This window comes from Oncorhynchus tshawytscha, linkage group LG29 (genome assembly GCF_018296145.1).
Source record: "Oncorhynchus tshawytscha isolate Ot180627B linkage group LG29, Otsh_v2.0, whole genome shotgun sequence".
NCBI classification, from domain to species: Eukaryota; Metazoa; Chordata; class Actinopteri; order Salmoniformes; family Salmonidae; genus Oncorhynchus; species Oncorhynchus tshawytscha.
The window spans coordinates 18,993,965-19,021,767 of NC_056457.1; the positions used below are offsets into that span (position 1 = coordinate 18,993,965).

Here is a 27,803-nt window from a genome sequence, read left to right on the forward strand (position 1 = left end):
TATATAGTCTTGTTGTTATTTTGTTAAAATGTTTATTTTGTAAATATTTTCTTCAAACTGCATTATTGGTTAAGGGCTTGTATAAGTAAGCATTTCACGATGTAGTCTACAGCGCATGTAGTCTATAGTCTTCAGCGCATGTGACAAATAAGATATGTTTTGAGATCAAGACATGTTTGAGTTAAATAGGCACCTTCACACATTGGATCATACAGAAGTCTGTTAAAATGTTTTTTCTCTTCCCTCCCAGTATGTTTGATGTAGGTGGCCAGAGAGACGAGAGGAGAAAATGGATTCAGTGCTTCAATGGTAAGTTTGGATTATGTGGACAATTTTGCTGCCCACAATGTTGTTTTGCAAGTGTCCTGTTGGTGGTTCAGTGAACCATGCTTGCTTAATGAGTAACCTTACCTGAAACCGGAAGACCTGCGTTAACTCCTGACCGTCTTGTGGTGGAACAGGGACTGTGTCACAGTAGCTTAGCATTGTATACCATCTGGATCCACTTCCACTAAAAAAATCTATTTTGGTATTTGTTTAATTAGTCAATTTAAAAATACATATAATTTTACACTTATGTATTAGTTCCAAATAAGACGGTCAACAGTTACAGAAATACAATTATTATTTTTCACCCAAAGACAAAAACTTAACAATCCAACATTAACAACAGATAAACGGAAGAGAAAAAAAGTCCTCACATTATCATGCGGATTACGCTTGAACTATAGCCAATATTCATATACATTTCTTTAGATGATACAGATATACAGTTCCAATGCTTCTACAATATCACCGGTTTATAGGTGGTAGGTAGCCTAGTGGTTAGAGCGTTGGACTAGTAACCCGAAAGGTTGCCAGATCGAATCCCCGAGCTGACAAGGTAAACATCTGTTGTTCTGCCCTTGAACAAGGCAGTTAACAAACTGTTCCTAGGCCGTCATTGAAAATAAGAATTTGTTCTTAACTGACATGCCTAGTTAAACAAAGGTAAAATAAAATTGTAGAAAATAAACAAATCCCAAATAACATTAAACTCTGGGGCTATCAAGGCACAAGGCGAGACCCAGATGCAGACACAGGAGGCAGATGGTTGGAGTCTTGAAATGTTTATTAATCCAAAATGGGTAGGCAAGAGAATGGTCATGTACAGGAAAAAGGTCAACCAGTTCAGAGTCCAATAGGTACCGAAGGGCAGGCAGATTCAAGGTCAGGGCAGGCAGGATGATCAGGCAGGTGGGAAAGTAGTCCAGTCAGGCAGGGGTCAAAACCATGAAAACTAGCAAAAGAGAATGGAAAAGGAGTATGGGGGAAAACACGCTGGTTGACTTGACTAAACATACAAGATGAACTGGCACAGAGAGACAGGAAACACAGGGATAAATACAAAATAAGCGACACCTGGAGGGGGTGGAGACATTCACAGGGACAGGTGAAACAGTGACCGGGGCTTTTTTTATTTCTTTTTTTTACTATATAAGTGGATTTTTCAAGAGCTAGGCTTGACGTTAATTATTTTAACCAATGACCAAGTGAGGGGAAACTGACATACTTCCAAAGGAGAGAAATTGAACGCCTAGCTTGTAATAGACAGAGGTCAACTATTTTCTTGTCTCTCTCCTATGTAAAGAGATATTCTCTGGGTAAAGATTTAGGTTGCAAAGTTTAGGGATTAATGGTATTGGGGTAGAAGTAATCTCCGAGATATAGCGCAGCACTGAGCTCCAAAATGTTTATCTCGGCACACTCCCATAGGCAATGATACAAGGTGCCTAGATGTGTGTTACAATTAACACACCGGTCTGGGATATATGGGTGTGTGAACGGGTTGGTTAACAGGGGTGATAGTGTATGTTTAGTAACCACAAGGACCGCATTAATACTTTGTAGTGAGGAAAATATGTAAAGATCTGTTGGAAAGAACATAAATCTATCCTAACCGGAAAACACTGAACCCCATTCCCTTGTCTCCCTAACCGAGACACCCAACACTTCCTCTCCCACCTCCCTCTAATCGTAGAGTGTAGTCTGGTGGACGACTGAACCGTTACAGGGAGCAGTCTAACCAATGTGACGCTCAACAAAACAAAGTGTCTCCTGCCTTCTCTCGGCCATTACTCCTCATGAACAAAACAAAAGGCATATATAGCAACTTGTTACGTGAAATACTACTTGGTCTTCGTTTGAAAAGTAGCAAAGAATATCTCTACTTAAAAAGCCTGAGATTAACGTTAATGTTACAGCTTGGACAATCCAAAATAGTTGTAAATGATCAGCAACACAGGGTCTGTAGCTAGTTGCTACCAAGTAACAAAAACTACAGAAGGTGTCATAGTATGACATTTTTGGACTGTATCAACAGTGGACTAATGAAACAAATGACTAAAGATAGTCTTTTAGTGGAATTTTCCTTTAACATTACATGGTTTACGATGTCACTGTGTCTGATCCTCATAATGCACACCATTATGCACCATTTCATGCTAAAACAACCCTTTTAATGTACTCTTATTTCTTTTAGACGTGACGGCGATCATCTTTGTGGCGGCAAGCAGCAGTTATAACATGGTCATAAGGGAAGACAACAGCACCAACAGACTCCGGGAATCCCTGGATCTCTTCAAGAGCATCTGGAATAACAGGTTGGTCATGGTCACCTAATCAGGCTCTCTGCCCTCTCCAGACTCAATTATGCCCTACTTAAAATTCCACACCAGATTTAGTAATGGGCGAATGTAACTTTTGCATTCCGTTTTGTTGGGATTTCAATATACTTGCAATACATTTGCAAACTGAATTCATTTTAAACCAGCTTTGTTTATTTTCTGTAGCAAATTCTTGGTGAAAATGTGTTTTAAAGTACATTGCAACACTACATGTATAATAATGACTTCTGGAGTATGTTATTGTAAGTGGATGTACTTTTAGCGATTGACAGTAATAATGGTAACAGACTGAAGCATGCTTCCCATTTTAGTTTTAATCAGTCAACGTGGCGATATCAGTGTGAATCGGTCAAACAGAAGCAACACATGAGTTGGATAGAGATATTTTACTTTTAAACCCATCCATTCACATTCCAATAACTCTGACACAGTGTCATTGTTTAAATGCCTGTCCAGTCACGTCATTCTTTACAATCTTTCTTTTCAGATTCTTAAGGACCATTTCAGTCATCCTGTTCTTGAACAAGCAGGACATGCTGGCTGACAAGATCTTAGCAGGGAAATCCAAACTTGAAGACTACTTCCCTGAGTACGCTCGCTATACTGTGCCGGCCGAAGGTGGGTGCTGTGATGTGCGGAAAACACTGTTTCTTTAAATAAAACTTGATCATAATAATTAAGAAGATCTACTAACCTAAGAGACCCACACATTACGCTCTTCCAGCAACGAAGCGTGCACCAAATCGTTGTTGTTGCTTCACAGTGAAGGACCTCCAAACCGATCCACAAGATGTATACAAAGGTTAACCCATTTTGGCGACTCACACTTTTGAAATTTCTGACTCAAATTGAGTCATTTGCGCAGGCCCTGGAATAAACCTTTATTTAGCCCTCATATGACCCTCTAACTTATAGATATCCCAGGTACTCAATTGCAGGATGTAATAGCATAAACATGCCTTTCTTCCCCATCGTCAAATGAAATCACAGAATAGTTTGGAGCACGGAGAGCACTAGTTAGAGATGCTCCATAAAAATTTGATTGCAGATACCGTCATCAGGCACTGCACTACATCCAGTCCTAATGATATGGTATCCTTGTACTGATGAACCTGGATTTCTTCTGTTTGTCTCTTTCTGAACAGCCGTTCCAGACCCCGGAGAGGACCCTAAAGTGACCCGGGCCAAGTTTTTCATCCGAGATGAGTTCCTTGTACGTACAGTTTTCATTCTATGTACTGACTGTAGATGCTTGTATTGTAGTGTTAACCATTTCATGTTTGGGGTCATTTTCTGTTCCAATTCAGGAAGTTAACAGAAATGTGTCTCCCCACAGAGGATCAGCACGGCGAGCGGCGACGGAAAGCACTACTGCTACCCCCACTTCACCTGCGCCGTGGACACGGAGAACATCCGCCGTGTCTTCAACGACTGCCGAGACATCATCCAGAGGATGCACCTGCGCCAGTACGAACTCTTGTGATTGGTCGTAGCCCACCATCCAGTCGGCTCTGGGCCAATCCCGGTGCAGTTTGTTTCCACTCCCAAAACACAAGTTCCTTTCACCACAGGGACCAGGAGAACTACTGAAGCATCACAATGCTGTCATTTTGTTTGCCATTTTTGGTTTTATTTTGTTCTTTAATTTTGGCCCATTTTTTTACTGTTATTTTGTAGGTATAAGCGGGGATGGGAAAGGATGTGTGTGCCTCAGTCTTTTATTTCAAATGCCTTTATTCTGCTCATTCCACTAAGCCTTTTTAGACATCTTGTTTTATGGTTTTTGATTTGAACTAGTCTTCTGTAGTTTCTGTTGTGGTTGGACCTGGACCAGCTGATGTTGTCAGAGGGTGTGTGTGTGTGTGTACATTTGTGCGCGAGAGAGTTGAGGTATCTAATGAGGTAACTCCTGTGTGTGTTGGTTCCAGAGTTGGAATCAACCTTCCGACACTCCTTTGCATGGATTACTCCGCTTTGCTCGCTCTCTCCCTCCCTCTCTCTATTCTGCTCTGAGTACTTGATGAAGGAGTCGGGCGGTGGGGCGGGCAGGAGATGTAATGCACTTTGCATCAGGTAACTTAACGCCGTCAAGGAAGTATACACATGATGTAGCACCGAGATATTTATTACTCTGTCACTTTTTATTTGGGTTTGTTTGTTTTTATTGCAACATGGAGAGAGAGGCTTTCAGACTGCTTTTGTGTGGATGCTGAGAGCTGTAGAATTAGCATAGATGGGGTGTGGCTTGTGGGACGACCAGGAGGATGCTGGGAGTTTGAGTCCAATGCACCTCCTGTCGTAGGGCAGCAGCATTCTGCCACATGTCTAGATGGAAAGAGAAATACCACACTCACTTTGATTTGCCCACAGACAGTCCTTTTTGACTTAGATCCTCTTGGGCAATAGTTCTATATATATATATAAATATATATAATATATTTTTGTTTTTGTTATCTTGCACGCTGGTGCAAGGTTGATTATCTTGTACAGACTGCAAAATGTAATGTTATTTTGTACAACTTTATTGAGAGAAAAAACTTCTTGTAGAATATCTTTGTGCCTTGATAATGGCTGTACCTGTAAATTGAGCTCTGATGTATGTTTTTGACTGCGCTGTACAGCTTGATGTCAAACTCTATCTGACAGTAGAGACTGCAGGCAGGGAGTTTCTCGCTCTCGCTCTCTCTCTCTCTCTCTCTCTCGGTTAGTTTTTCTGGTTTATAAAAAAAGAAAATGTTCTTTAGTAGAAAACGGCGGAAAAATTTGTGCGGTGTAAAAAAAAACTCAAATCCTGTATACATTATGCAAATTAACCACTTACCTACCGCAGTGACCGCAGGTCGCAGCCAGAGACATGCCTTCATCCTCTTTCGTTTCGACGGTGAAAATGTATATTTTTATTTCCGATTCTCAGCTTTAATACATTGGAAGATCCATTGACGTGTCCAAATCGCAACCTGGCGTTGTTTTACTACAGTAGGAAGCATCTTTTTAGATATGAAGTGTGTATGAGATGTATACATGCGCGTGCCAGTAAATGTGTGTGTATGTGTGCTTCAAAGCATGCATGTACTGTAAAACATATATACACACATGTACTCATGCATTGTATATCTACATTGTACATGTGCATTTTGTATTAATATATATGTACATATACATTTATAAAGATATACATATATTCTATAAATCTATATGTACAATTATACATAGTAATGTGTGTACCTATGCGTATACATATTTATGAATGTCTAGAACGTATGTATGCATACAGATGTATAGGCATCAACTTATATAGAATGAGACGAGATGATAAAGTAGTGATCCTTCGGTCATAGAGATCCCTTCACAATGGCACAGGCATTGTGAGCGTGTGGGCACAGTTAGACAGGATATTCTTAACACTGAACAGAAGCTTTCAATGTGCAAGTCTATTCTGAGAGCGAGGAGGTAGATGTGATAACGTTTGTGTTTTCAGGCCTTTAAGGAATACAAAAAGTATTTTTATTTTAATAAAGAGGCACATCAGAAGACCTTTGTTTTTTTTGTTGGTTTGTTTAAACTGAATATGTGGGAAAATGATACTTATGTACACTTTGTATATGCATAAATTACAGTTGCAAGAAACCCAGTTCTGCCGTCTTCCCTCGACTGTTTTCGTCCTGGTCACATTTAAAGGTCAATGATGGCCCTGCCATAGCTTACTCACCGGGATAAAAAACAACATTCAGTTGCCAATAATTTATAAAGAGAATGAACAGATAACATATCATTGTACGCTATTTAAATGCACCAACAAAGAGTGACCAAGGCCTTTAAAAGGTGCTGTTGGTTTGGTGTCAACCCTATTACTGTCTCTTTGGTCTCAGGGATGAACATGGTCAGGGTGAGGAGGTCAAAGGTGGTCGGTCACACAGATGAGACGTCCCCTACCGTTACTTTGATTTCAATCACACTTTTGGTGTATTTGCTAACCTGAATGCTGCCCTTTTTTATGTGGCCTGCCAAGGAAATAATTATTTGATCTAGGGGAAACACTCACTATAACAGTCACAGGCCCTTGTGCTTGCCCATGAGGCTGGTGGCTAGGAGCATGAAACTCTTTGAGAAGTGGAGGTGGGCCATGAGCATGAGGGAGACAACCATGCCTGTGGCGCAGTAGATGGCCACCTCGCTGCTCTCCTCTAGCAGGAAAGAAGGTGCCCTGCAGAGAGAGGGAGTGGGAGGTTGTGTCCCGATTCTCTACCCTTCTAACACTATTTAAATTCATGAAGTAAACTTAAATTGAAATGGAATTGACCCCAACCCTGACAGTTACTAGGATGAAGCTGCGGTTGTTGCAGTTTCTCCAGCTGAAGGAAGGAATGCTGATCTCTGGGTGCTTGTTGTCATGAACCACCTTACAGCCACTGTGGGTGTGGCCACTCAGGATAAGGGGGAGCTGAAACTAGCAAAGTAACTGTAGAGTGAAACCAAAAGAATCCATCATATTTCTCCAATCACAAGCTTGTAAGTGACAACCTATTATTGTTTTCAGTCAGAAAGATACCCTTCAGAATGATTCTTAGGGATTTATCTCAGTCTGAAGTGGCTTCCTCTGTCGGGACCTTTCCTTCATCTGCACTGATCTGGAAAAAACGACTTATGAAAGCAAGCAGAGGCCACTTCAGACAATAGTGATGAATCCCATGTGTGAGTGATAGTTCTGTGTATTTAAACTCACCCTTTGAGAAGCTTCCTGGTATAGCATGTCATAATGCTCATGGAACACCTGGTGGCGCTCTTCAGGGGAGGCGACATCCTTCCCAGTGCTCTCTGCATCGTTCAGGTGGTACACAGGGTAGTGCTGCCCACAGAAAAGGTCAACAAACAGTAAATAGATGTTTATTGTCACATACACCAGATCGATGCAGTGAAACGTGTTGTTCAAAGAGTCGGCCATAGTAGTCAAATCAAACTTTATTTGTCACATGCTCCGAATACAACAAGTGTAGACCTTACTGTGAAATGCTTACTTACAAGCCCTTAACCAAAGGTGCAGTTCAAGAAGAGTTAAGAAAATATGGGGCACCGGTACAGAGTCAGTGTGCGGGGGCACAGGTTAGAGGTAATTTGTACATGTAGGTAGGGGTGAAGTGACTATGTATAGATAATAAACAGCGAGTAGCAGCAGGGTTCAAAACAAATGGGGGGGCAATGTAAGAGTCCGGTGGCCATTTGATGAATTGTTCAGTCTTATGGTGCTCTGGTACCGCTTGCCGTGCGGTAGCAGAGAAAACAGTCTATGACTTGGGTGACGAGTCTCTGACAATTTTATGGGCTTTCTTCTGACACCGCCTATTACATAGGTCTAGGATTGCAGGAAGCTTGGCCCCAGTGATGTACTGGGCCGTACGCACTACCCTCTGTAGAGCCTTACGGTCAGATGCAGAGCAGTTGCCATACCAGGCGGTGATGCAACTGGCCACGATGCTCTCGATTGTGCAGCTGTAGAACTTTTTGAGGATCTGGGGGCCCATGCCAAATCTTTTCAGTGTTCTGAGGGGAAAAGGTTTTGTTGTGCCCTCTTCACGACTGTTTGGTGTGTTTGGACCAAGTACGCACCCTTGGAGAAAATTAGGATTAAATGCCTTGCTCAAGGGCACATCGACAGATTTTCACCTAGTTGGCTCATGTATTCGAACCAGCAACCTTTTTAGTCATTGGCCCAAAGCTCTAACCTCTAGGCTACCTGCCACACTTAGAACATTACATGAGTGAACTATGCTAATGAATGCTAATGATACAAATGTGGTCAAATACACTGTGGCCACTGTATTATGTACACCCATTTAGTACTGGCTTGGACCCCCCTTGCCTCCAGAACAGACTGAATTCTTAGAGGCATGGATTCTACAAGGTGTCGGAAACATTCCACAGGGATGTTGGTCCATATTGACTCAATGGCATCACACAGTTGCTGCAGATTGGACGGCAGTACATTCATGCTGCAAACAGACCATTCCTTCTCACCCCAAATATACTCTTGGGTTTGGTCAGCAACAATGTTCAGATACCCTGTGGCGTTCAATCGTTGCTCGATTGATATCAAGGGACCTAAAGTGTGCCAGGAAAACATTCCCCACACCATTATGCCACCAGCCTGTACCGTTGACTCCTGACTCATCCATCAGAATATGCAATAGGAACTGGGATTCGTCGGACCAGGCAATGTTTTTCCAATCCTCAATTGTCCAGTGTTGGTGATCGCGTACCCACTGGAGCCCAGTGAAGGTTGCTGAGGGGAGGACAGCTCATAATATTGACTGAAGTGGAGCAAATGGAATGGCATCAAACACATAGAAACCATGTTTGATGCATTTGATACCATTCCACCTATTCCGCTCCAGCCATTATTACCACGAGCCCGTCCTCCCCAATTAAGGTCTCACTATCCTCCTGTGCTGGAGCAGCTTCTTTTTGCTTGTAGCTGATAGGAATGTAACCAGGTGTGGTCGTCTGCTGCAATAGCCCATCCATGACAAGGATCGACGAGTTGTGCGTTCCAATAGCCACACTACCGTAGTACTGTGCCGTAATTTGTCTGTTTGAGGCCCGCCAGTTATCTTGCACGATTCTTGCCATTCTCGTTCGACCTCTCTCATCAAAAAACTATTTTCGCCAACAGGACTGCCGCCACCCAGATTTTTTATTTTTGTAGCTCTATTCTCGAAAAAGCCTAGGCACTGTTGTGCGTAAAAAGCCCAGGAGGGATTCTGAATCCGGCGCGCCTGGCACCGACGATCATACCATGCTCAAAGTCACTTAGGTCACTTGCCCATTCTAATGTACAATAGAACAGTAACTCAATGCCTCTGCCTATCTGCCTGCTTTACAGTGCATTCAGAAAGTATTCAGACCCCTTCACTTTTTCCACATTTTGTTCCTATACAGCTTTATTAAAAAATGTAGTAAATAGTTTTTTCCCCTCATCAATCTACACACAATACCCCATAATGACAAAACAAAGGCAGGTTTTTAGACATTTTTGCAAATGTATTAAAAATAAAAAACTATCAAATTTACCTAAGTATTTAGACCCTTTACTCAGTACTTTGTTGAAGCACCTTTGGCAGTGATTACAGCCTTAGGTCTTCTTGGGTATGATGCATTGCTCACGTTATTTTCTGCAGATCCTCTCAAGCACTGTCAGGTTGGATGGGGAGCGTCGCTACACAGCTATTTTCAGGCCTCTCCAGAGATGTTCGATCGGGTTCTGGCTGGGCCACTCAAGGACATTCAGAAGACACTCCTACGTTGTCTTGGCTGTGTGCTTAGAGTTGTTGTCCTGTTGGAAGGTGAAACTTCACCCAAATCTGAGGTCCTCTGTACTTTGCTCCGTTAATCTTTCACTTGTTTCTGACTAGTCTCCCTGTCCCTGCTGCTGGAAAAACATCCCCACAGCATGATACTGCCATCACCATGCTGTGGGGATGTTATCACCAAATGACAGTCCTACTAGATGGGATGGTGTATTGCTGCAGAATGCTTAATTGAAATGCATTCCAGGTGACTACCTCATGAAGCTGGTTGAGAGAATGCCAAGAGTGTGCAAAGCTGTCGTCAAGGCAAAGGGTGGCTACTTTGAAGAATCTCAAATATAAACTTTTTTAAAAATTGTTTAACACTTTTTTTGGTTACTACATGATTACATATTTGTTATTTCATAGTTTTGATGTCTTCACTATTATTATACAATGTAGAAAATAGTTAAAAAAATAAAGAAAAATCCTGGAAGTAGTAGGTGTGTCCAAACCTTTTACTGGTACACTATATGTTTTTAACTGACCACATAAAATGACCATTGTAATTGTGTACACATCAATATCAGACCCACCCAATGATATGTTGCTGATGAATGCAGGAGCAGATTTCAGGAGCAGGACAAGACACCCTATTTTTTGACTGATGACTGACATAAGGGCATGTACAGTTGAAGTCGGAAGTTTACATACACCTTAGCCAAATACATTTAAACTCAGTTTTTCACAATTCCTGACATTTAATCCTAGTAAAGATTCCCTGTCTTAGGTCAGTCAGGATCACCACTTCATTTTAAGAATGTGAAATGTCAGAATAATAGTAGAGAGAATGATTTATTTCAGCTGTTATTTCTTTCATCACATTCCCAGTGGGTCAAAAGTTTACATACACTCAATTAGTATTTGGTAGCATTGCCTTTAAATTGTTTACCTTGGGTCAAACATTTCGGGTAAGCCTTCCATAAGCTTCCCACAGTAAGTTGGATTAATTTTGGCCCATTCCTCCTGACAGAGCTGGTGTAACTGGGTCAGGTTTGTAGACCTTGCTCGCACACGCTTTTTCAGTTCTGCCCACAAATTTTCTATGGGATTCAGAGCGTTGTGATGGCCACTCAAATACCTTGACTTTGTTGTCCTTAAGCCATTTTGCCACAACCTTGGAAGTTGGAGACTTTTATCTCCCTCACCAACTTCAAACATCTGCTATCTGAGCAGCTAACCGATCGCTGCAGCTGTACATAGTCTATCGGTAAATAGCCCACCCAATTTTACCTACCTCATCCCCATACTGTTTACATTTATTTACTTTTCAGCTCTTTTGCACACCAATATCTCTACCTGTACATGACCATCTGATCATTTATCACTCCAGTGTTAATCTGCAAAATTGTAATTATTCGCCTACCTCCTCATGTCTTTTGCACACAATGTATATAGACTCTCTTTTTTTCTGTGTAACTGACTTATTAATTGTTTATTCCATGTGTAACTCTGTGTTGTCTGTTCACACTGCTATGCTTTATCTTGGCCAGGTCGCAGTTGCAAATGAGAACTTGTTCTCAACTAGCCTACCTGGTTAAATAAAGGCAACAAAAAAAAAGTATGCTTGGGGTCATTGCCCATTTGGAAGACCCATTTGTGACCAAGCTTTAACTTCCTGACTGATGTCTTGAGATGCTGCTTCAATATATCCACATAATTGTCCTCCCTCATGATGTCATCTATTTTGTTACGTGTACCAGTCCCTTCTGCATCAAAGCACCCCAACAACATAACGCTGCCACCCCCGTGCTTCACGGTTGGGATGGTGTTCTTTGGCTTGCAAGCCTCCCCCTTTTTCCTCCAAACATAACGATGGTCATTATTGCCAAACAGTTCTATTTTTGTTTCATCAGACCAGATGATTTCATCAGACCAGACCAGCTGATTTCTTTGTATTTTCCCATGATGTCAAACAAAGAGGCACTGAGTTTGAAGGTAGGCCTTGAAATACATCCACAGGTACACCTCCAATTGACTCAAAGTATGTAAATTTGCCTATCAGAAGCTTCTAAAGCCATGACATAATTTTCTGGAGTTTTCCAAGCTGTTTAATGGCACAGTCAACTTTGTGTATGTAAACTTCTGACCCACTGGAATTGTGATACAGTGAATTATAAGTGAAATAATTTGTCTGTAAACAATTGTTGGAAAAATGACTTGTGTCATGTACACAGTAATGTCCTAACCGACTTGTCAAAACTAAAGTTTGTTAACAAGAAATTTGTGGAGTGGTTGAAAAACAAGTTTTAATGACTCCATCCTAAGTGTGTGGAAACTTCCCACTTCAACTGTATGTATTAGGTCAATGTGGCTTATATGATTAATATGGTCATAATGCTTCTTGACAGTGTCATAAAGTGTATTTTCTTAGTCCAAGTAAAGTGACACAGGATGGTCATAATGCTTCATGACATAAAGTGTATTTTCTTAGTCCAAGTAAAGTGACACAGGATGGTCATAATGCTTCATGACATAAAGTGTATTTTCTTAGTCCAAGTAAAGTGACACAGGATGGTCATAATGCTTCATGACATAAAGTGTATTTTCTACATGTTATTTAAAATATGATTAAAAAATGATGACTATAAAGAATTCATTACAACAACAACAACAAAGGAAACTTCATGGCAGAATAAAATATAATTTTAATACATGTGGGTTTTGACACTTATGTAGGTGTCATAAAAGAATGCAATATATGTCACAACAGGTGGAAATGTGGGTCATGACTGTGTTATGATCATTTTTTTTTTTTTAATATTTCATTTTACCTTTATTTAAACAGGCAAGTCAATCAAGAACAAATTTTTATTTTCAATGATGGCCCAGGAACAGTGGGTTAACTGCCTGTTCAGGGGCAGAACGACAGATTTGTACCTTGTCAGCTGGGGGATTCGAACTTGCAAATTTAAGTTACTAGTTCAACACTCTAACCACTAGGCTACCCTGCCACCCCCAATTATGACAGGTTCCGAAAAGTTATGTTAGCTGTTATGACATATTATGACATGGTTCTGACTCTCATAACGTGTTATGACACTCAGTGTCAAGTAAAGTGTTACAGAGAAGTTTGAGCTGGGGTATCAACATCTGCCTTAACCCCTCAGCACTATACACAGTAGGATGTCTCCATCTCCTCCCAACACAAACCATTTGGGCCTCTACTGTTATTTACTTCCTCAATCACTTGGATTGGGGTTAAATCATACCATTGTGTCGTAAGTGGGAGATATAATATAATTAGGAATTAGAATAAATGGACATGGTTGGTAATAAGACCACACACATACACACAGATCCCCTTATGTGCTAAAAGACATGATCACATACTATCCTGAGTAGTCCAGCTGGTGGGGCTATGTGTGGTCTAATAACCGGCAGTGTCTATCAACAAACCTTTGAGGAGCTCCTTTTCCCCTCAGTCAACGATGTCTCCCAAAATGAAGACCACCTCTGGCTGTAGGAGCCCCAGGGCTGTCCAGAAAGCCCTCTCCATCTGCCCTGCTCTATCAGGAAGGAACGTACAGTACATTATGATTAGGGCAGGGAGTTTTATTGACCATGTGGAAAGACCACTAAGAAGGACAAGTAGGAGAAACTCTGGGTCCTGACTATAGTCATAGCCTGCAATAACAACCCAGAGTTGTCCTTGGTCAGGCCACATAAGGAATATCCCCTGGCCCTAATAATGATCTTTAGGCCATGACTGCCCAGTACTACCAAGAGACAACCACCAATTTAAAGTATTCTTGTCTATCATGCTGTATAATGCACAATGTCCTGGTAGCATCCTGTCTCAATGAAGAAAACTATTGAGACTGACCACTATAACTTATTTTGTGGACCATGTGAACATGAGACATTGGAGTCACAGCGGGGCATCTGGTTGCCCTAGCTGGTGAAGAGAATGTCATGGTGAATTCATAGAATCTGATATTAAGACGATTAATTATATTCCTGTCCTAAAAACACTAATAATGCCCACTATCCAACCCAAAGTGTTCAGTGCACACAGGATCAAAATTATGTTTCCCCACGGTATGCAAATTCCAATAGTCAAGACTCAATCAGCTATGAACAAAATGTGTGATTTATGCTTTTTGTTTTCAAGGACTTGATTTGTGCAGTCTGTGTCTGTTCATTATTTCAGAGTTGTATTTTTCCTGTCACATGATCTGAGATGAACATTAGAGCTTTGACCAATGAAACGTTTGAAATGCACTTCCATTAAAACATTCAACAAATGACAGTCCTAAATTAATGTAAAACACACAAATAATATGAGGGTTATGTAAACTTTCTTCTTTATCACTTATCAGTATGATAACTAAGTAATAAACGCATAAACCATGAAATTGGAACAGGAGTGCACAGCCTACCTTAGCAGGTGGGTACACGAGAGAAACAAAGCGCGAAGCTGGGGCGGTTGGGGAGTCCTTTGCCGCTGTTCCCATTCAACTCCGACCACGAACAATGCAAAATTGCAGGGTAATATATAAAATATTCACAGAAGATTAACACGCAAATGACTGATAAGAACAGAGTGAAAAGTACGCTCCATTTACATTTGCCACTCAGTCCGTGCATGTCTGAGAACGAAATGTGAATCTGTTCCACACGGGGACGAGGCGAACTAAACCCTGCTAAATCATGAAAAAAACGTGCCTTAGATAACCGTATCCCTGGAAAAGAAATACGCATATTCGTCGGTGTTAATAGTTTTTTTGGTCCGTTTAGGATTTTTCATGCGACAGCAATCTCCCAAATTCGAGTCGCGTGCGATGTGCGCGCCCTAGTCGAGAGAATGCGGACGCTGTGGATTGTTGTTGTTGCGTGCTTAATGTGGCTACAAAGTATTCAAAGCATGAGTGAGATAGACTGTTTAGCCTGGTCAACAACAAAAAAGACTGTGTGTGTGTGTGTGTGTGTGTGTGTGTGTGTGTGTGTGTGTGTGTGTGTGTGTGTGTGTGTGAGAGAGAGGGAGAGAGCTGTTTTGACTTCTAAAAAAGGCAGGACGAGCAACATTCCTCTGAGATCGATCTGATTCCCAATGGTGCACGCCTGACTGGTACGTTACTTTGTTACGTGCATTTCCCTTGATTTGTGACTAGCTACGTCGTTTTAATTTCAACATGATAAGGTTTGTATTTTTCAACCATTCTATCATCTATCCTCATGATGATATATAGCTTACTGAAAGAGACCTAAAGTGACCTGTCTTGTTTCAGCCACCACTGGTCTTTCTATCTCTTATTTCACTGAAGTGCAAATGACATTGTATTTCAATGCATACTAGAGAGTACACTAAGAGTACACTAATCCTTGAAAGACAAAAACTACCTGATACACTTCAGACACACATAGTGACATGATTAGCAAGAATTCTCTTTAAGGTTTTGGAAATCCAAGATGTGAGATTAATAAGCCTATTATTTTTATGTGATTTCACGTCATCTCATTTTGGAAATGAAAAAGACTGTTTTATACTTAATTTTTCATATTTAACCCTTATTTTACCAGGTAAGTTGACAGAGAACACATTCTCATTTACAGCAACGACCTGGGGAATAGTTAGTTTTATTTCCATCTCTTCTTCAAAAACTCAATCATGGACACTCTTACTGACAGTTGTGACTGCTTCGCATGATGTATTGTTGTCTCTACCTTCTTGCCCTTTGTGCTGCTGTCTGTGTCCAATAATGTTTGTACCATGTTTTGTACTGCTACCATGTTGTTGTCATGTGGGGTTGCTTCCATGCTGTGTTGTCATGTGTTGCTGCCATGCTATGTTGTTGTCTTAGGTCTCTCTTTATGTAGTGTTGTGGTGTCACTCTTGTCGTGATGTGTGTTTTGTCCTATACTTATATTTTTAATCCCAGCCCCCGTCCCGGCAGAAGGCCTTTTGCCTTTTGGTAGGCCGTCATTGGAAATAAGAATTTGTTCTAAACGGACTTTCCTAGTTAAATAAAGGTTGAATCAAATCAAATAAACAGAGGAGAGGAGGGGGATGAATGAGACAATTGGAATCTGGGCATGATTAAGTGACCATGATGGTATGAGGACCAAATTGGAAATTTAGCCAGGACACTAGGGTTAACACCACTACTCTTACGATAAGTGCCATGGGATCTTTAGTGACCACAGAGTAAGGACACTCGTTTAAGGTCCCATCCAAAAGAGGGCACTCTACAGGGCACACTACACAGTTCAGGTATTTTTTTTTAGACCAGAGTAAAGAGTGCCTCCTACTGGCCCTCCAACACCACTTCCAGCAGCATCTGGCCTCCCATCCAGGGACCATCCCACTGCAAGCCAGCAGTGGGATGAAGAGTGGTATGCTGTTTCATGAGTCCTATTATGTAATCTCTGACAGAAACCTATCTGTATTGTTTCAGATCCAGTCAAGCCAGTCAACCCACCATGTACTGGGTGCACAATGGGAGGATTAGTCTATTGAGGCACCCCACTATAGCCACTGCTGCTTTCAAAATATCTTGCAGAAATGCATTCTACATGTGTTTCCACCTAATTCTAACCCGTGGGGAATATCTATCATACATGCCTATATTACCCATAGATCTGTAAGTAAATTAATAAAATTGCTCTAAATCCATCTCTTTAATCGTCCTTTCTTAAATCTCCAACACTATCCAGCAATGCATTGGGATTATGGAGAGAATAGTTTACAAGCGTGCTCACCCTGACAAGATCCTTCTCTAGGAATTGCATTGGGATTATGGAGAGAATAGTTTACAAGCGTGCTCACCCTGACAAGATCCTTCTCTAGGAATTGCATTGGGATTATGGAGAGAATAGTTTACAAGCGTGCTCACCCTGACAAGATCCTTCTCTAGGAATTGCATTGGGATTATGGAGAGAATAGTTTACAAGCGTGCTCACCCTGACAAGATCCTTCTCTAGGAATTGTCAGACCCTATTTGAGTAGCATTTCATTCATCAGAAGTTTGGCTGATGTTCTTTTCTTCCTATTAGGAATATTACAATTTTTTATCGCTTTGATACTATTTTTACAAGTATGTTGCACATTTTCACAACTCTTAATTCTCTTTTGGGGGTGGCAGGTAGCCTAGTGGTTAGAGCGTTGGGGCAGCAATCAAGAGGTTGTTGGATTGAATCCCCGAGCTGACACGGTAAAAAAAAATCTGTTGTTCTGCCCCTGAACAAGGCAGTTAACTCACTGTTCCCCGGTAGGCCGTCATTGTAAATAAGAATTTGTTCTTAACTGACTTGCCTAGTTAAATAAAGGTTAAAGAAATGATATAAAACTGCAAACTGGTCACACTTGTAACGCAGACAGTTTTTTATTCAAAACCTGTCATTGTGCATTCATTTGGATTGTCAACATATTTTGCCACATAACCATTGATTCAAAATCTAAGTTTATTGTGAAATGTAATGGGAACATTGGTTTAATATTGGTTTAAACACAACATAATGATATCTTTTCAATTTAGTTGTTTTATCTACCTGTTAATCCAAAGGCAAACAATGCAAGATACGCATTTAAAATCACCCATAGAAGTGCAGAAAGTAATATGCTACAGTACTGTAAATGACAGTAGATTACAGTTTTCACATTAATCAACACTTACATTACCCAACAAAATTGACAGAAAATCTATAATTTCCATAATATCTATCCAATGTGTAATCAAAGGTGTGATCAATGAAGACATCCTCTACAATCATTCATACAAGAAAAACATTATATTTTTCATATTTACAGTGCATTCGGAAAGTATTCAGACCCCTTGACTTCTCCACATTGTTGCCTTATTCTAAAATGTATGAAATACATTGTTTTCCTCATCAATCTACACACAATATCCCATATAGACAAAGCGAAAGCATATTATTTTTGTTTGCAAATTTATTACAAATAAAAAAACTTATTTAATAAGTATTCCAAATTTTGTCCATTCAATTGAATTTACCACCGGTGGACTCCAATCAAGTTGTGGAAACATCTAAAGGATGATCAATGGGAACAGGATGCATCTGAGCATAATTTCATAGCAAAGGGTCTGATAGCAAAGGGTCTGAATAGTTATTAAATAAGATAATTCTGGTTTTTATTTGTAATACATTTGCAAACATTTAAAAAATAACCTGTTTTTGCTTTGTCTATATGGGGCATGTTGGTGGCAGAATCATGCTGTGGAGATGTTTTTCAGTGGCAGGGACTGGGAGACAAATCAGGATCGAGGGAAAGATGAACGGAGCAAAATACAGCGAGATCCTTGATGAAAACCTGCTCCAGAGCGCTCAGGACCTCAGACTGGGGTGAAGGTTCACATTCCAACAGGACAACGACTCTAAGCACCCAGCCAAGACAACGCAGGAGTGGCTTCGGGACAAGTCTCTGAATGTCCTTGAGTGACCCAGCCAGAGCCCGGACTTGAACCCGATCTAACATTTCTGGAAAGACCTGAGAATAGCTGTGCAGCGATGCTCCCCATCCAACCTGAGAGGCTTGAGAGGATCGGCAGAGAATAATGGGAAAAACTCCCCAAATACAGGTGTGCCAAGCTTGTAGCATCATACCCAAGAAGACTTGAGGCTGTACTGCGTAAGGTGCTTCAACAAAGTACTGAGTAAAGGGTCTGAATACTTATGTAAATGGTATATTTCCGTAAAAATCTGTTTTTGCTTTGTCATTATGGGGTATTGTGTGTAGATTGATCCATTTTAAAATAAGGCTGTAATGTAACAAAAGTCAAGGGGTCTGAATACGTTCGAATGCACTGTACATACACTAAATATTTTAGATCCATTGAGAGACCTCACTTTGATCTTCAAGCACAAATGTAATGCAGTCTACTAGGCTAGGACACATTCTTTGTCGTGGATACAATTGTAGGCTATCCCTTTAGCAAAAGGGTTTTGCAAGTGACAACCATTGTTGACCGCGGCAACAGCATGCCAGACATGATCACGTGGTGCAGTGGTAGTTCGGCTTACCTTTCTCACTGCGGCATCTCTTTTGTTATTACTGGAGAAAATGCGTCTGCCATCGTCGTTGTTACCTGCAATATATTTCATTCTACGTGCCGAGCTAACTTGAGTTAAATACGTAAAATACAATATTGTTTAATCAAGAGTTTTCCTCGCCAAATGTTATTTCTTGGATTTATTTATAGGCTACAGGTTGACAATGGCTGTCAATAACATGGAGTTGTTTTTATTTAGTTCCGAACAGACTGGTCATGTCTCATCGGCGTTGACGGGACTGTTTTAGAGATTTGTTTTGCGCCTATCAAGGCCCTTCGCATCCGATGTAGAATCGTACATTATTTACAAATGGTGTTGTATCGAAGGTCGGAGATATAGGCCGCACAAATCCACTCAATAACAGGGCAGTGGAGGCGAGAGCACCCGTCTGCAGCACGGAGTAAGTCGACAGAGGACAACGGCCATTACGGGACCCTACCAGAGACCGTAGCCTACACCGCACGCAAGCCACATAATAGGTTATAATTTGCTGACTCTTGGATGTCTAGAATAAGGTGATGTAAACGGCAAAACAATAGCATCTGTTCCTCATTATAAAATGGCAACCTCGGAAAGCGACAAGTGCTGGCGGGAGTGCATGGATGTTGCTGTAGAAGTTGCATGTAGAGCTGGCAAGGTAAATCAAGGGCGCCGTAAATCCATCAATTCCATGATGTCTCTGTGTTGCTCTTTGTAACGTTTTTTAATGTAGGTAGCGACATTTTATATTTTTGCAAACCTGGCTACAAGGTTTCGACCCTGGCTAAAATGTTTGTAACGTTTTTTTAATGTAGGTAACGACATTTTATATTTTTGCAAACCTGGCTACAAGGTTTCGACCCTGGCTAAAATGTTTGTAACGTTTTTTAATGTAGGTAGCGACATTTTATATTTTTGCAAACCTGGCTACAAGGTTTCGACCCTGGCTAAAATGTTTGTAACGTTTTTTTAATGTAGGTAACGACATTTTATATTTTTGCAAACCTGGCTACAAGGTTTCGCACCTGGTTAAAATGCTTTTAACCAGACTACATTTAGAAGGCTACATTTTTTTTTTTTACCTTTATTTAACTAGGCAGGTCAGTTAAGAACATATTCTTATTTTATTTTGTATTGAGAACCTGCAGGGGTTATTTTGCCCCACAGACCTAAGTATGCATCAGTGTGCTATTATAAATAGTCTGCACTGTATTGAAATGATTAAACACTTATGATTAAACACACAGCGTTACCGTGTAGCTTAAATATATAAAAGTAAATTTAATAATACCGCCATCTGCCGGCCAATTGGGCTATCTAAAGTAAAGTGCAATGGGTAAACTTACAAGTATGCATCAGTGTGCTATTATAAATAGTCTGCACTGTATTGAAATGATTAAACACTTGTTGAAATACAGTGTTACCATGTAGCTTAAATATATATATATATATTTTCATTTCAATACAGTGCAGACTATTTATAATAGCACACTGATGCATACTTGTAAGTTTACCCATTGCACTTTACTTTAGATAGCCCAATTGGCCGGCAGATGGCGGTGTTATTCAATTGACGTTTGTTTGGGCTATACTTTAGACACAGCGCATGTTCATGACCTGCTGTGCCTCACCGTGTTGACACATTGAGGTTGGCAGAACTTGCCACTCCGATCTTCCTATCCTGTTTAATCAGGCAGACATTGTAACAGTGGACAAGATAACCTGGCTCGCTTTATGTGAAGTGACTCTAAGACCACGTTGTTGTGGTACTGCAGTTATAGGTACAGATACAATGTAATTACAGTGTAGGTAAACATTGTTACGTATATGATACCTGTTTAAAAAAGTGGGACCAGTAAAGCTTGTTGCATAGATTAGAATCTTCAAAATAGGCCTATTCATTAATATATTGATACTGTATAAACCGGGTTTACCCTCAAAAATTGCTTGAAAAGCCCATGTCCTGATTCCCAGTCTTGAATGTTGGTGGTGTGTGTTATATGTTACTTGTTCCCTCCCCCTCCAGGTAGTACAGGAGGCAGTGAAACATGAGAAGAGTGTGAGCACGAAGAGCACTCCAACTGACCTGGTGACGGAGGCAGACCAGCAGGTGGAAGAGCTCATCATCTCCACCCTCAGGGACAAGTTCCCCTCACACAGGTATGCAATGGTATCTTCCCCCCCAAAATATTGAACCTTTATTTAACCAGGCGTAGCCCGTCATTGTAAATAATAATTCCAATTGTCTACTCAAACATGTATGCCAATAGTATCTTCCCAACACAGGGGTGGTTCCATTTTGGTCCTTAGCTAGCCCCTTAACCTAGTCCCTTTGCGTTTCCAGATCTGAAAGATCTCTTGTGTTTACTGAATACGTGTTAGCTGTATTGGAGGGCTAGGTGGAGCCACAGCCATGTAGCCATCCCTATATTGACAACGTCTTTTACAGTCCATTCAGATCTGTGGATTCTAAAGAAATAGGGTTGAGGGGAATTGTCTAGGCAATTAAATGGAATGAGTCAAAAATAGTAAGCGTTGGCCTCTCTCTTCACAAGCGAGTGATGGTAAACTGAATCATCAAAAATAATCTCATTGTAAGGGTTAGGGAGCTAATAGCTAACTTTGCTTTGTGAATCGAATAATTTTAACACACCAGTGAATTTAGGCATCTCATTTTGACACTTCTGAGTGGTAGTGAATGGTGCTTCCTTACAGCCATGGGGTATGCAAATACGTTACTGTTACGTGAATCAAGGTCACTGTAAATTGTGACCTGACAGGTTCATTGGAGAGGAATCATCTGCAGCTGGGGAGAAATGCATCCTCACAGACAACCCTTCCTGGATCATAGACCCTATCGATGGGACCTGCAACTTTGTTCACAGGTACAATACAGATTCCTTCAGAAATGTATACACAACAGCCATTTCCTCAGATTACAGATTTGGAACTATACATGTTGAAGTCAGGAGAACATAGCTGTTGATAAAAATAAAAGATGAATGCTCAGTCGTCGATAGAATACTGTCACCACAGATGATTTACCGATGATGTACTTGATTTTCTCAGCTTCCCCATGGTTGCAGTTAGCATTGGTTTTGCTGTAAAGAAAGAGGTAAGCATGAGAAATGTGGGTAAACAGAAGTTATCAAGTTGAAAATATTCTCATTATTATTATTAATTTGTTTTCAAATGTAGCTTGAGTTTGGAGTGATCTACCATTGCTTCGATGGAACATTATACACAGCTAGAAAAGGCCATGGGGCATTTTGCAATGGTGTAAGGATCCAAGTATCAAAAGAAAAAGGTAAGTCAACTTCTCCTTGGATTGTAATGTGTTAAACTACCAAGGCAAGCAACTAAAAACATTGTACAATGTAGAATTATCAAAAGCTTGATTGATTAATTTATGTTAAATATATTGGTTTACCAAAATGTACAGATATAGAATCTTCATTTGACCTATATTGTCACAGCAAAAGAATCCTGCAGCAATAGGACTCAAACATTTGTGGTTAGGCTATTTACTTTGCCAAAATTAGACTACATGAAATGTGCAATACTGTTAATATAACTGTGGGTTTTCAGTAAATGTATGTAAATCACAAAGATCTGTCTCCTGCGGTGCAGGAAAATTCTCAGCAAAAAAAAGAGTAATCAAATTAAGTTCCCACACCTGTACTGTGTCCATTATCCTAATCTAGAGCTCTATTCCCAACGACTGTTAGATGTCTCCAAGGCGCTCATTTTGACCGAGATCGGAGCCAAGCGGGACCCAGCAACACTGAACATTTTCTCAGGGAACATCATGAAGTTACTGAGTGCTCCAACTCATGGGTAAGAACTGACCGGTTGTTCTCCAATACTTTCAGTGGTCATTCTGGGTCATCTTCATTAGGCACCAAACGGAAGAAAACAGACTGAAACAGGGAGGGATTACCTGGACACTCATTTTCCGTTGTGTTCCCTAATGAACATGAGCCTGGTCTAATGGGCCTCACATCAGGGTATATGTGACGCACTCCAAATCTCAATACGGTGTTGTATTTTGGCCCTAGACTTTCCTCGAATAGACTGGTACCAGATCTGTCTGATCTTTCTCGCCAACTCCTATGGCCATTGTCACAAACAGATCTGGGACCAGAGGCCGTACATTTAAAATGTATCAGAGTAGGAGTGCTGGTTTAGGATCAGTTTTGCCTTTTAGATAACAATGAACAAGATTACATGGACAGGTGGGACCTGACCCTAGATCAGCACTCTTATTCTGAGACGCTTGATACACACGGCCCTAGGCTACTCCTTGTGTTCCAGGGTGAGGATCATCGGCAGCTCCACCCTGGCCCTGTGTCTGATAGCCACGGGGGCGGCTGAGGCCTACTATCAGTACGGCCTGCACTGCTGGGACATCGCCGCCGCAGCTGTCATCATCCGAGAGGCCGGGGGGATCGTCATAGACACCTCAGGTGGGGGTTCTAGAATACAATATGTTACTGCTAGTCAATGATGGTTGATAGGTGATAGGGACCGGTTTCACAAGCAGTCAATGTTTGTTTAAATAATTTGTCCTGACTGTCCTCTGTTATCTGGTCTCAAACTTAGCTCTCAGCTGTACGGTTCTCCTGGAGGAGGCAGAGTTGAGATGGATATATTAACTTAAGCTTTCACTTGATAAAATAACTATTTAGGCCCCACAATGCATGTTGTTATTATGGAAAAGTCCCTAGAGTATGATTAAAGCAGTTCTTATAGGCTGTCCTTATTGTGATGGACACACTGACTTTTAAAAAGAGAATCCAAAATGTATTGTATTTGACACAATGGCTGCTATCCCCTGAGTGATACTGTATGAGTGAATGTACTTCCGAAGCCTTTGTGAGGCTGAGCTTGATATCCGGCTGAAGAAGTGACTGACTGCCCGCCTCGTTCATCTCTTCTTCCCCAGTTCCGGGGTGTTGCACAAAAGGACCACTGTTGAGAGTGTGAGGGACTGGTCTGGGCGTGAGGTCAGGATCATGTGGTCAGCTGCTGGGTGTGCTGCAGTTCAGTCTCTGGCAGCCCAGAGAGAACAAGGGCCCTCTGAGGCCAGGCGAAGCCAAGCTATCAGTTCCTTCCCTGTAATGTTGGAAGAGACTCCATTCAACCTTTCAACCAGTTTCAACAGTCTAGTAGTGGGTCGCTATGGTGCCTGAATAGAAATGTTATTGAAATAGTTAATTTTGTTTTTTTATTTATTAGTGGGGAGGCTTTTGGTGCTGACGGTTAGGACTGATTAATGTATTTATCTATAGTTTTATTTTTTTATAGTTTCTTTTAATATGTGGTTATATGAGTGTGTTTGTTACATAACATATGTGTGTGTTTTTCTTTTCCAGGGGGTCCACTTGACCTCATGTCCCGAAGAGTGGTCGCTGCGGGAACCCACGAGATGGCCAATTACATCGTCCAGCAACTGCAGCCAATCAGCTACGAGCGGGACGACAGTGACCCCGGTGTGCAAAAGTGAAAGTCAACCTCCATCTCTCTAGTGGATTCTCCTCCGCCTTTTACCTCAAATCATGAAATCCTGCAGCACACTGTCCTGTTCACACCGTCTGCGGTGTACTCTGCAAGAAACACAATTTTCCTCCTTCAATATGCAAACTCTTGTTACAGTTTAACATGTGTGTATATGTAATAATATACACACAGGAAAGTTATACATTTTTGACTACATTTACAGTAGTTATTACCTAGATTGTTTGACAGTCTTTGCCATACGTGGTACCAGACCATGATAGAAATGTATTATAGGAAATTAAAGGAGTAGATCAGTCATATTCCAAATTGGACCTCATCCAACGCATATATCTACAGTAAAGTTCTAGGTATTCATTTATTTGTGAGTCAAATGTCCCTTTAATTATGATACACACACTGTTACATTGCGTTAAAACTACTGAAACTCAATGAAACGGTTTTGTATGATTTATCGCTCATTTCTTGCGGTTTATACACTGACTGAAGTTAACCATGTTTAACCTTCTTTTTTTAAACAACTTTTTTGAAATATGGATCCTCATACAGACAGGAAAATAGGAAAATGGTGGAAAATGTAGAAGTGTTTTCAATGACGCAATGAAAATACTGTAGATGGAGCAGGTTTGTATGGGAGCTAGAGATTTGGCTTGCAGTGATGGTTGTTTGTGTTTTTAAGACCTAAATCACTGCCACTAAAATCACTGTTATTTTCAGCACCTTTACTTAATCAATATGTAATCTTAAATGAATAAATAAACAATTACAGTATGTATGTTTTGTTTTTTGCAAGTTGTATTCACCTGTTTCTCATTGTCTGTGCTGTTAGACAGCACCTTTTTCATAGTGTTTTTTCCACAAGAATTTTCACAAGAAACTTTGATATTCATTTTACACATTGTCTAAGGAATTTTGTGGTTCCTTTCATATGTTTGACATGTGTTTTCTTTGATAGAATAGCACTGATGTACGGTAGTTATCACTGGGAAACATGTTTTTCTTTGATAGAATAGCACTGATGTACGGTAGGTATCACTGGGAAACATGTTTTCTTTTATCACTGTGGAAACATGAAACATGTTTTTCTTTGATAGAATAGCACTGATGTACGGTAGTTATCACTGGGAAACATGTTTTTCTTTGATAGAATAGCACTGATGTACGGTAGTTATCACTGGGAAACATGTTTTTCTTTGATAGAATAGCACTGATGTACGGTAGTTATCACTGGGAAACATGTTTTTCTTTTTCTTGGTGGGAAACATGTTTTTCTTTGATAGAATGCCTGTACGGTAGTTAACTGGGAAACATGTTTTTCTTTGATAGAATAGCACTGATGTACGGTAGTTATCACTGGGAAACATGTTTTTCTTTGATAGAATAGCACTGATGTACGGTAGTTATCACTGGGAAACATGTTTTTCTTGGTACTCTGCCTGTACAAATATGGATCCACATACGTGTCCTTTGGTTCTACAGTAGGCAGCTCTTTGGTTCTGTTGGTTCTGTTTTTACTGGATTGGTGTGTGATGCCTTATCCTTGTGATGATGGCCGTATCTAATTCACTTCACACTCACATGGCTCCTCGCACAGGGCCGGCCCAAGGCATTAGCGAACATAAGGAACTCAATCGGGGTCTCATTTTACTGTTGAGAGTAGGTAACTTATACAAGGTGTAAGTTAGTGCATCAGTAGTTTTTCTCTTCTGTCAGTCACTGACAGTCAATCAATTAGCCCATGTCAGCTAACATACAGTTGAAGTTGGAAGTTTACATACACCTTAGCCAAATACATTTAAACTTAGTTTCTTACCATTTAATCATAGTAATAATTCCCTGTCTTAGGTCAGCCACACATTTTCTATAGGTTTGAGGTCAGGGCTTTGTGATGGCCACTCCAATACCTTGACTTTTTGTTGTCCTTAAGCCATTTTGACACATCTTTGGAAGTATGCTTAGGGTCATTGTCCATTTGGAAGATCTATTTGTGTCCAAGCTTTAACTTCATGACTGATGTCTTGAGATGTTGCTTCAATATATCCCAATAATTTTCCTTCCTCATGAAGCCATCTATTTTGTAAAGTGTACCAGTCCCTCCTGCAGCAAAGCACTCCCACAACATGATGCTGCCACCCCCGTGCTTCATGGTTGGGATGGTGTTCTTTGGCTTGCAAGCCTCCCCCTTTTTCCTCGAAACGTAACGATGGTCATTATGGCCAAACAGTTCTCTTTTTGTTCCATCAGACCAGGGGACATTTCTCCAAAAAGTACCATCTTTGTCCCCATGTGCAGATGCAAACCGTAGTCTGACTTTTTTATGGCGGTTTTGGAGCAGTGGCTTCTTCCTTGCTGAGCGGCCTTTCAGATTATGTCGATATAGGACTCGTTCTACTGTGGATATAGATACTTTTGTACCGGTTTCCTCCAGCATCTTCACAAGGTCCTTTGCTGTTGTTCTGGGATTGATTTGCTCTTTTCACACCAAAGTACATTAATCTCTAGAAGACAGAACGCGTCTCCTTCCTGAGCGGTATGACGGCTGCTTGGTCCCATGGTGTTTTTACTTGCGTACTATTGTTTGTACAGATGAATGTGGTACCTTCGGCCGTTTGGAAATTGCTCCCAAGGATGTACCAGACTTGTGGAGGTCTACAATTTATTTTCTGAGGTCTTAGCTGATTTCTTTTGATTTTCCCATGATGTCAAGCAAAGAGACACTGAGTTTAAAGGTAGGCCTTGCCTTGCTCTCACAAGCTGTATAACATTATTTTATTTTGTTTCCTTTATTTAACTAGGCAAGCCAGTTAACAACAAATGTTTATTTACAATGACGGCCTACTCTGGCCAAACCCGGACGACGCTGGGCCAATTGTGTGCCACCCTATGGGACTCCCAATCACAGCCAGTTATTGTGATACCGCCTGGATTCGAACCAGGGTGTCACACCCTGATCTGTTTCACCTGTGTCTCCCATCTCCCCTCATTATCCCCTGTGTATTTATACCGTTGTTCTCTGTCTGTTGCCAGTTTGTTTTGTTTGTCAAGCCTACCAGCGGTTTTCCCCCTTGCTCCTGTCTGTTTCTAGTTTTCCTGGTTTTGACCATTCTGCCTGCCCTGACATCCTGTACCTTGTCCCACCACACTGGATTACTGACCTCTGCCTGCCCTGAACCTGAGACTGCCTGCCCCCTGTTCTAGTAATAAACGTGTTACTTTGACACTGTCTGCATCTGGGTCTTCCCTAAAACATGATACAGGGTTACTGTTGTGACGCCTCAAGCACTGA

The 27,803-nt window shown here is 40.9% G+C and overlaps 2 protein-coding genes across 4 annotated transcripts in view; both read left to right on the top strand.

The window, feature by feature from the left end:
- The window catches only part of gnal (guanine nucleotide binding protein (G protein), alpha activating activity polypeptide, olfactory type), a 61,659-nt gene extending 55,460 nt beyond the window's left edge, over nt 1-6,199 (top strand). For both annotated transcript variants that reach the window (XM_024392677.2, XM_024392678.2), the window contains exons 8-12: nt 251-309; nt 2,522-2,642; nt 3,154-3,284; nt 3,812-3,879; nt 4,003-6,199. In XM_024392677.2, coding sequence (XP_024248445.1) covers nt 251-309; nt 2,522-2,642; nt 3,154-3,284; nt 3,812-3,879; nt 4,003-4,149 — 526 coding nt within the window. In that variant the 3' untranslated portion in view covers nt 4,150-6,199. The remainder of the gene's footprint in view (nt 1-250; nt 310-2,521; nt 2,643-3,153; nt 3,285-3,811; nt 3,880-4,002) is intronic.
- A 12,748-nt stretch (nt 6,200-18,947) lies between these two features.
- Nucleotides 18,948-25,290, top strand: impa2 (inositol monophosphatase 2). Of its 2 annotated transcripts, none has more exons than XM_024392674.2 (8): nt 18,948-19,658; nt 21,027-21,160; nt 21,781-21,885; nt 22,070-22,115; nt 22,199-22,307; nt 22,705-22,837; nt 23,315-23,466; nt 24,376-25,290. In XM_024392674.2, exons 1-8 carry the CDS (start codon nt 19,581-19,583, stop codon nt 24,504-24,506), a joined length of 888 nt encoding a protein of 295 aa, XP_024248442.1. In that variant the 5' UTR covers nt 18,948-19,580; the 3' UTR covers nt 24,507-25,290. The 2 variants fall into 2 exon arrangements, with proteins under 2 accessions (XP_024248442.1, XP_024248443.1); XM_024392675.2 differs by having other exon boundaries at nt 18,950-19,658; nt 22,729-22,837.
- Nucleotides 25,291-27,803: the final 2,513 nt, after the last annotated feature.